The following is a 10,326-nucleotide window of genomic DNA, read 5'->3' on the forward strand; positions in this document are numbered from 1 at the left end:
TGACCTTATTATCCCTGTCATCTTTGTTCCTGTAACCGTTGTGCTGGTTCCAGCCGAAGAGCTTTTTGACAGGCTCGTTGTACAGGCTGACGGCGCGGGGTGGAAGACCATCTGGGTTTGGGTCGGCGAACCTGTTCACGGGGACCTGATCCATGGGCGAGGGCAGGGTCCTGCTTTTTGTCGACGCCGCCGGACGAGCATTGGCAGACTCGCCTCCATCACCAAGGCGAGAGCGCTGCCAGCGGGTACGAATTGCCACGCTCGACCACCGCTGACTGCCCCTTCTGTTGGAGGCCGCTGGGGTGCCGAAGCCAGTGCTGCTAGCTTTCGCTTTGCCCTGCGGGTACGGAGGAGGAGGGGGCCTAATAAAGGTTGTGTCGTGCCCAACTGGTGGCTGTCTGACAGGGCCTGAGAGTGGATCGGTGAGGAGACACCGCCGGGCTCGACCCGGGAAGGCCTTGTGGTGCTGATCCTGTTTTAGCGTGTGACGCGGGGCGAGGGGTCGCAGGTCGCTCCAGATGTGTTCCGGAACATGTTCCGGAATGTGGCCCATGGAACGGCTCCAGCGTTCAGTCAGGGCGTTGTGGCCCCTGGGTTCCTCCGGAGACGTGTTGCCTATTCCGCTGTCGCCGCTGCCACTGTGGCGAGTGCTGATTGGCTGGTCATCTTCGGCGTCCCGCTCCGCTCGTGCACGCAGACGCTCGACAAAATCTCCCATGTCGCGGTACAGCACTGACACAAACTGCAGGACCGAGTTCGGGCTCTGGGGGAACTCCAAGCAACCCAGCGTATCCGAGTCGGTCTCCGAGGTGCACTGGAACCCAAAGTGGGCACGGATGCACTCGTGGGCGTCATGGCGATACAGCCCTGGGTCGACGAAGAACACGTGGCAGAACGTCCGTGGTGCCAGCCCGTTTGTGTCGATGGTGACAAGCCCGAAGAAACGTGGGTCCTCTGGGCAGGTTGTGCCAAGCACCAGCCTCTCAGCCGGGTAAGACACCAGGGTAGTGCCCGCATCGTCGCAAAGCTGCACGCCGTCGCACAAAATATGCATCATCACCACGGAGTGCGTGCTCTGCTCAACACTAACATTGGTGATACACCGGTGCACGCATCGCAGACGCTCCTCTTCCTCGTTCACGACCTCTCCCTTCTGCGCAGAGGCTGCCAGGTCGAGCAGGGAGGAGTTGATGTATCCGACCACCATCGCCACGTTGAGAGTGTTGCTGTCCAGTGAGAGATTGTCCAAGCTGTGAATAGACTCTGCGTACACTGAGTCGCTGCTGGTGAGCTTGGCTGTCTCGTATTCGGACAGCAAATCCGGGTTGCTTTTCACCAACCCCCAGCGGGCGAAGTAAGACAGGTCGGGCTCAGACAGGGGCCTCTCTTTGGAAAGGTTATTCTTCGGTCCGGCTGCGCCACCGAGAGGGTGCCAAGGTTGGTGATTGGGCGCCTTGACATTTTCGCTGGAGTTATTTGGCTTCAGCCATAGCCCCCGCTGGTCAGTGCTCTGGATGACCAGTTCCTCGTCGCTGGAGCAAGAGTCCACCAGCAAGGGGGCTGGCAGGGGCATCATCACCCCTTCCTCCCAACTTCCTCCATCTCCTCCATCTTCTCCTACTCCGCCGTCTACTACAAGTCTCAAGTTCCCGGCGGACGAGCCAATCAGCTTCACCACAGCGTCGTGCGGTGCATCGGTGACATCTGTCCCGTTGACATTCAGCACACGGTCCCCCAGTCGCAGCCCGATCACTTCCGCGGGGCTGCCCCTCACGATGCCGCTCAGCAGGCACGGCCGCTGGCCCACAAGGGTGAAGCCGTAGCCGGCCCGACCGCGAGCCATCTCCACCCGCTTCAACCCCGTCTGCCAACTCGGGTCCATCCACCCACAGGGCACCCCGGCCTGGCCAGGCACCCTCATCTTAGCCTCCGGGTCAGGGGTGTTAGGGATTGGGGTTGGGTGAGCTGGTGAAGATGGGGCGGGGGTGTATGGGGGATGTCTCGATGGGATAGGGCAGAGACAGTGGTGGGTGCGGACTGCTTTGGGGGCTTAAAGAGGATCAGCGGCAGTAAAGATGTTGGCCAGCCATGCTGCAGACACACAGACTGGACTTAAATGGGCTCCTGTGGTGGAAAAAGCAAACATTTAATTAACAGGACAATTTATGGAAATTAATATTACAGAAATATCCAAATCTAAATTGTTATAATGTGATATAATAAATAAAAATGATTATGACATGAACCTACTTTTTTAATCTTGATGTTATAGATGAATGAGTTAGATAAAAGGCTAATTAATTAATTCAACTTAACAAACAACTAACAAACATTCAACTAATAGTGCCTTAAAAAGCCAACTGAAAAAAAAAGTGTGAAAACACCTTGAGCAGTACATACTGTATGTCACTCAAGTAAAAACATGTTTCGTAAATGTAGTCTTTATCCTCGAGACACAGAACAGCCCGACAGAATCTTGCACCAAGCTCTCGAACTGTTGGTGTTTTTAGGCTCGGTGACGTGTGTTCAAAAAAGGGTTTTCATGACGTCTAACAACCAATGGTAATTTCCAGTTAAAATCTCGGACCAAATGATTTAACTATAACGATGGTCTTTTTTGTTTTCAAACGTCTTCTGTCAAACCTACTGCTGTCTTAAACATTGTGGGAAGGTTCTCTTGCACTCAATGCTTTTCATTGTATGCTGTTTTTCAAATAAATATTTCCGAAAAGTTTTAAATACACATACTTACACACCCAAAACGTCCATACATTATATGTTTTCCATCTAAAGTGTTTTATCATTCAATTATCAACGTAATACTCACTTTTTCCGAACTTTCCCTTCTAGTTGCAATGAATTCCATATGCCGTCAGCTCAACCGCTTCCATTTACTATTGTTGGTGGAATACAAAAGCGTCTTTCTTAGTAACTATGGCACCCTAACGTTTGCAAACCAAGGAGGACTTTTCATTTGCTGAAACAACCATCCATCACCTCCAATATTCAAATGAATGCTACACTCCTATTGGTTGCCACCCCTGTCATGTGGCGTTGCACCCATAGATGTCCACATGGAAATGCCGGTCAATTCATGTCTGCTTGTCGAAACTGTTGCACAGGGAAGTCACGATGTTCTTCAATCTCACAAGTGCCTCAACAATGTTGTCAGTGCATGAACGTGTGCGTCTATCATTATAAATTAAACAATTACAGACTGGCTTGCGTCTGTGCGCGTACCCATCTAATACCCGGAAGAACCGTCTTAACCGGTCATAGTACAGTAACGATTCAAACGCTCCTTCATAAACAATAAGGGCAGTTGGTGCACTTTACAATCAAATAATGGCTTCATTTGAAGCAACCAATGGTAACGATTATTGCCTCGTTTGCGATTGTGCTGACCACGCACACCTGCAGGTGTGTGTAAATATTAGCTCGCGTGACACCTTTAGGCTACATAACCTGCGGTTTAACGAACGGCGCAGAAGGCGCCTTTAGGCTACAATGTTTTAGGATAAAGGTTACTCAAGGCGGTTAGTTGTGGTCTTTTAGCTCGGCATTAGGTCCTTTCATACATCAATACAGTTCGGCAGATAATCCTCTTCGTTGACTCGCCAACTGTTCGGTAAATGCAGTAATTGGTCAGAAAAATGACTGTCATCTTGTTTACAAAAAGTCCCCCTCCTTCTCCCCTAAGCTTATGGGTTTAGCCTCTAAACCTCTCAAAAGATGTCAAAAAGGTCACCTACGGTTTTAAGATAAATGTTAAGTGTATCTGGTCTGAGAGAGGACATTTTAGACAGAATTTTAATGGCATACTGAAGGGGGGGTAACAAACGGTCTAAAATAGTTGTAACACAAACATAAGCAATATATTCATGGTGTATAATAAAGGCATCTTTTCCTGCCCGAGAAAATAATTTGAGAGCACTTGGATCAACTTGCTTTGGCACACCATAGAAGAATGAACAAAATAGATTTTTTTTTTGCTTATAGAACTATAACTTTATTACAGTTGTAGTGTGTCATTTTAAGCAGAAACATCAGTGAACTTTACATATTTACGTGAAACAAGGAGAAATCCCACAGTTCTCTTAAGTCCTTTTTTCCAAATTAGAAAAAGATACTGTGCAGAGTCCAGGAAAGTTTTCTCATGGGAGTTTACACCTTAGTTTAGGCTGACGGAACAAATGTCTAGAGTGCTTGAAAACCATCTTGTTTCTTTTCCCCAGTATCTGGCCTTTGAGCACTAAAGAAATAAGGGCATGTGGGCAACACTCTATGTGTCCCTCCTAGGCCTCTGTACTTGGTACCAGCAGGACTCAGTTCTGTGGGTGTGCCGGTTCTCTGGGCCACACCATCTTCTCCAGCAGGTTCATCATGCGCTCCTGCAGCTGTTGGCTCTGGACCTGCAGCAGGTTTTGCTGCTGTACGACCCGCCGGACCTCCCGGCACGTCTCCTCCATGGCCCGGCGCATCCTCCTCTGCTCCTGCAGCATGGCCTCCAGCACCCGCACCTTCCTCTTCCTCAGTGAGGCAGGGGGTGAGGGTTGTGGCACACGCCTCCGCTTCGTCGGAAACGAATGGCTCCTGGGGGGAGAACATAGCAGAATGGTTTATGAGAGAGGCGACCACTAGATGTTGCATTAGGCCAGGGGTCTTAAACTCAAATTACCCAGGGGCCGATGAGTGTACAGACTGGTTATTGGCGGGCCCGATTTTCCAGTAAACGTTAGGGTGGCCCATTTAAATCAAGGGAATTTTTCTTTTTTTAAATCAACAGAACTTGAAGGGCCAGATAAAATCGCTTGGGGGGCCAGAATTGGCCCGCGGGCCTGAGTTTGAGACCCCTACATTAGGCTGACTAAATTTGCTTTTAGGCTTACTGTCTGTTTACTTTATAGTTTGTTTGTGTCAGTGTAACATCCTCAATGGGGTACTTTTGCTGAGTCAATCTGAAGGGGCATGTGTCCATTGAGTAATTATAATTGTTCATTGTTAGGAAGTTTATGAAGTTTTTATGAAAGATGTGGAAATTGTAATCCCTGTTCACCTTCTTTGTAAATGTAAAATAGCTTTGCAACCAAATGTAATGTTTGGGGGAACAGTTCACCTATCAATTCTAGCATCTAGCGGATTTTTCACCACTTGAACTTGCGCTCTGATTGGCTGCAGTTGATTGACTGGTTAATAACACAGCGTGCGATAGGACGCCTCCTTACCTAGAATCTGCTGAATGCAAGCTCATAGAGCTGTCGGACAGCTCCTCCTCATCTCTGAGATACTTCTCATCAGAGGACCCGGTGTACTCTGGGAGGTAACCGTGCACAGGTGAAGCCCCAGGCCCAGGTACGGACCCCTCAGCAGTCTCAGAGGAGGGCCCTGCCTCCTGGGGGTCTAGCAGGTCGTCTTTGCCCCCGCCGCTCTTTGACAAAATCCTGTCAATCATCTTGTAGTAGGGCCAGTCTGAGGAACCTACACCATTAGTCGTATGCTTCAGTTTCCTATGCAAAAAGACGCAGAAAGAAAAGATTGATTGTAAAAAAAGAGAGGAAAAACACTGAAATAAAAGAGATAAAACAGTAGCTATCCACAGAAAAAAAAGATCTGAAACTATAAGAGCTCTTACTTGAAAGCTGGGAGCTCCTTTCTTGGGAGATGCCAGCAAGCATTACAGTTTTGTTTGAATAAAAACCTTAATACATTGTCAATTAACAACATTCCGCAAAATAAAACTATCACTGCACAAGTGTCAAGATAATATTGTGGGGCTTCAGGTGATGCTCATTCCTAGTGAAAGAACGTTCTGGTGAAATTCCATTTTTCAAATCAACTAAACTTGTATACAATATCTATACTCATACTTGTCATATCTATCAGGTGAGAGAATACATTCAAATACATACATTTGATATTTTCAATGAGAGCCAATGGCCCTTCTCATCCAACCAGGTGGCCTGATGCATAAAGACAGACCCCATGGTCTAATACAGTTGACTCTGACCGCATACTGTTCTCCCTTACCTCCCTTACCTGTACTGGAAGGACATGTTGGTGATCTTCATCTTGATTTCCTCCCGGTGCCGGTGTTCTCCTGTAATCTCGTAGAGTCGGTTGGCCATCTTCTCATAGATCTTGGCATTCCTCTTTGCGCCCTTGAGGGCGCCGTAGAACTCCTCCCAGACGTAGATCAGGGCCTTCATCTCAGCCTCAGTCCAGTTCCTGGCGCGTCGGTGCTTCTCGGAGAACCCAGGCACGATGTAGCTGACGCCGTCGTCAGAGGCCATTTTGAAACCTTAGAGCTACACTGCTTACTTTTAAGTCTTTCTCTCTCTGCTTTTTAAAAAAAAACATAAAGTGGCTTTTTAGATTGTAGTGCACTTTACCGTGAAAGCCTTTTCCATCCTGCTCTGCATCCACCCTGCTGCAAAGACCAGAAATATGTTTATGTGTGTGTGTGTTTGTGTGTGTGTGTTTGTGTGTGTGTGTGTGTGTGTGTGTGTGTGTGTGTCTGCGTGAGAAAAGGAGAGAGTAGCAGAGCGATCTCAGCCTCTCCTCTCTAAGCTCTCAGTTAAGAGGCCTCAAAATGGGGGCATGCAGCTGGATGGATCCGGTCTAAAAGATTTTAAAACGGGAAGTTCCGTCACTCTGATGTCAGGTTGCCCGGGTAACGGGCCGAAAGGGTCCTCCCCCACTCTCCAAGTGGCTGAGCCTATCCCCTGCCCCTCCCCCACGCTCTCCCAAACTCCAACAAAAAGCTTTTAGCTGAAAGTCAATAAAGTGGGCCAGTGGAGAGTGGGGGGAGGGAGGCAGGAAGCCGTGCTCTGAAACACGAGCCCCTTGGGAGCGAGGGAGCGAGAGAGCAAGAGAGAGAGAGAGAGAGAGAGAGAGCGCACACTGTGCTGTTTCCTTGGCAATATGCAGCCACACGTCCATGTCACAGACAGATTTAAAAGCTTTTAGAGTGCTGCACACACAGGGGAAGAACATAACAACTAATTAACTGAGAGGAAATGATCGGGGCTGACGAAGCGGTACCGTGGACTGTGACTGGCCCGGAGGAAGCACGTATCTCAAATTGAGTTCTTTTCAAGACATACCAGGCACTCCTTGCCAAGATTGTTTAGCAACACACACATGTAGCCTACACTGCGTGCTGCCAGACACAATTTCCTTCTGCCTTGATGTGGTCGTTCCTCAAACAACTTAAACATGGCTCCATTCAACATGTTTGACTGTTGAATTGTGTTTAAAAGAATTATGATTACATTTACATCAGAGTATTAGAATAAGTTCAGTGACAGTGGATATTTATGAAATCAATATGATGGTGGGGCGTTTGGAACATCTAAAGGAAGGTAGTTTATTATCTAATTACTGTTAAAAATCTAAATAATAATAAATAAATCTAAGTAACAAATATGTTATTATTATTATGATTTTAAAAACACCTCAGTGACATGCCTCTCTTCCTCCCTTTCTCCTGGGTTGGGGGATGGGTGTGAAGCGGCTCTTGTCCAGCAGCTAAGAGGGTGAGGGTCAGTACCTTAGACAATTATAGATCCATATATGTCTATGGTCAGTACCCTCAGCACGTTATGTCGATGTCCCTCATCCCAAGCACCCCACCCCCAGACAGAGGTCCTCGATCCCTAAAGCCCATCATTTCTGGAGACAGCCCCCTCCTCTCTTCTATTCCTCTACTTCCACCCTCCCACACACACTCATTGGAAGGGATGACAATGGCTTGATGCCCCAAATCCCCCCCCCCCTCCATACACACACACACACACACACACCTCCTGTCTTCGTTGAGCCCATTTCGGTATGAAGCACGTAATAACCCACTGTCCATCTGTCTTCCCTCATTGGTCATCAGTCTAGAGTAAACTAGTCCCTATTACTGACCTACCCATCTGTGCGACCACACCATTGATACCTTGCTCAAGTTAATTTGTATCATCATCAATGCGTAATTATGTTCACTGTCATTTGGAAAATCTTTTTTCTAATAGGCAGTAAATTAAACAAGGTAATTTAAACATACTTATACACGTGTATTATCTGAGGGGGGGTCTCTCTTCTCTTCTCTCTTCTTCTGACCGGAGCCCAGATAAAATGATACATGACTGCTTATGTGAAAACCTCTACCATTTAAAGGCACCCAGTGCAACTTTATGTAAACATTCAATGAAAAATAAACATTCAATTTCTAGTCTTTTTTACACGTAGTAAGTTTCAATAACTCCATACCATTACATATCGACATTCAAGGAGCAAAGATGACACGTCGTTGTGTGGTGAGAACTGATAGAAAATCGTAAACAACAACAATCGCCGGTGGGGAGAAGCCATTTTTCCATTGACTGGAAGCCTGCTTTATTTATTGTAGGTTACAAAAAATAAAGAAAATGGCGGCGATTGTTGTTAAGCCTCGAAAGTTGCACTGGGTGCCTTTATCATGATGAATGCAGTTTCTTGAGAAACCAACTTTTTACTCAGACCAACAGCACAGTGAAGACATTTCAGCACAATGGCCTCCAAGTGAAGCTTCAAAAATAGTGCAAGCAATCACGTAGTTTTAAGTCTTCCCTTGTGTTTTGACATGCAATGTAGAAACTCTTTAAGTTAATCTAATAAGCATTGTTTTTAAGGTGGCTACAAGCTTTAAACATTTAGACAATTGAATAAAAGAATATTCTGAATGAAAAGACATATCATGACTTACGGTAAAGGACATAAATATGTTGGTAATACCCTATAAGTTGCACAAAACGCACACCGCATTTAATATGCGCAGGGGAGACGCTCACCTGGCTATCACGCATATCAATTTTCCTTTTATTTGTTAATTTAGCCTACTCTGGTTTAGGGGAAATACCGGCAGATTGTCATAGGACATTACAAGCACTGACAAGGCATGCATGCGTTGGTTATCATACAATTATTTTTATCATCGCGATGCAAATGTCATGTGTGTACAATAATATTCTGCATTAAAGTTCATGCTTGTGAAATTAATGCATTTATATGTTTATGCTTATGTCTTCAACTCATTGGGATGTGCATGTGGGCTATAGTGGTTCACGTTGCTGTGCTCACAATTTCGGAACAGCGGGCTGTCGGAATGGGCTTTCGGAACATTGCCATGGAACCGTAGGCTACTTTGTGGGTAGAAGCAGGCTAACATTGGATAGCTGGCTCCGACATCTCGCAAATCCCTTCAGACATATTTGTCAGTTACAATGACGGGATTTTTGTATTTGATGGAATAAATCACTGATAATTATTTTGAGTATAATACTTTAAAACATATTCTAAGTCCAAGTGTACGAAGAGGTGGTGGTGCAACTGAAGTTTGAATTACTTTCTAAAATGCATTGAGTGGATCTGCCTGTTTAACGATCTGCATGGATATGTGTTGTCAATTATATTCTACAGGTGTGCAGACAGACACAGCATCAGCGAATGTGGACCTCTACTGGCCAATTCCGAGAGTACAACTTTTGTAGTTAATACTGCCACCTAGTGTAATTAAAAAGAAGGTGTGGTGGTTTGGCAGTATTACCGTGTATTGTCACGGGGAGAACAAGAGTAACCAAATTAAAACGACCGAAACTGGATAAATACGGAATGCTTAATCTGTAAAATGAAACTGTATAGAAATGACTCTCATTCAAAATATAGCATTAGTAGATATATAAATAATATTTAAGTGCAGGGCTTTTAAGTCAGGATAAAATTGACTTAAAAGATATAAAATCACAGAAAACTACATTTTCATGTTTTTAATAGTCATTCAGTAATCCAGCAGTTACTTCATATGCAAGGGATTGTTTTTACATGGTCTTTTATACAGCAACAATAATGTTTTCCATCTCAGCTTCATCCAAGTCTTCAATCGTGCCCTGTCTCCAGTTCCAATGCACTGAACATCAAAGAAAGAAATGCCAAATGCCTCTGCTTTTTCTGACGATACAGTGGCAAACAATGATCCACAATTACTGTTATGTCTATGGTAACTTTCAAAATAAGTACACCAGAAATTAAGTGACGTTTAGTGCAATACCTGTTAACTAAATTCACAGTATAAAAAAATTAGTATGAGAACAGTTTATATGAGAACTTATAAATCAATTCAAAATATGTAACAAATGATAAAAAAGACAGAACACAAACAAAAGGATGGAGAAAATGGTATGTTTGTTCGTACAACAAACATGGCTTAGATGTAAACAAATCATGATAAAAAGTGTCAATCAACTCAAACAGTATACTTTTAGTGGCTGAGCTATGAACGCAGGAGTAGGACACGTCTGTGTA

The 10,326-nt window shown here is 45.4% G+C and overlaps 2 protein-coding genes across 2 annotated transcripts in view; both read right to left on the minus strand.

The window, feature by feature from the left end:
• The window catches only part of rgs12a (regulator of G protein signaling 12a), a gene marked incomplete at both ends in the record, with an annotated part of 52,406 nt that extends 50,485 nt beyond the window's left edge, over positions 1-1,921 (minus strand). The window contains 1 exon segment of the mRNA XM_080860110.1: positions 5-1,921. Coding sequence (XP_080716236.1) covers positions 5-1,921 — 1,917 coding nt within the window.
• A 2,404-nt stretch (positions 1,922-4,325) lies between these two features.
• msantd1 (Myb/SANT-like DNA-binding domain containing 1) lies at positions 4,326-6,290 on the minus strand (the record flags this gene model as incomplete). Its single annotated transcript, XM_080860037.1, has 3 exons — positions 4,326-4,593; positions 5,226-5,507; positions 6,037-6,290. The coding sequence occupies 3 exons, from the start codon at positions 6,288-6,290 to the stop codon at positions 4,326-4,328; spliced, it is 804 nt and encodes a 267-aa protein (XP_080716163.1).
• Positions 6,291-10,326: the final 4,036 nt, after the last annotated feature.

This window comes from Sprattus sprattus (assembly GCF_963457725.1).
Source record: "Sprattus sprattus genome assembly, chromosome: 21".
NCBI classification, from domain to species: Eukaryota; Metazoa; Chordata; class Actinopteri; order Clupeiformes; family Clupeidae; genus Sprattus; species Sprattus sprattus.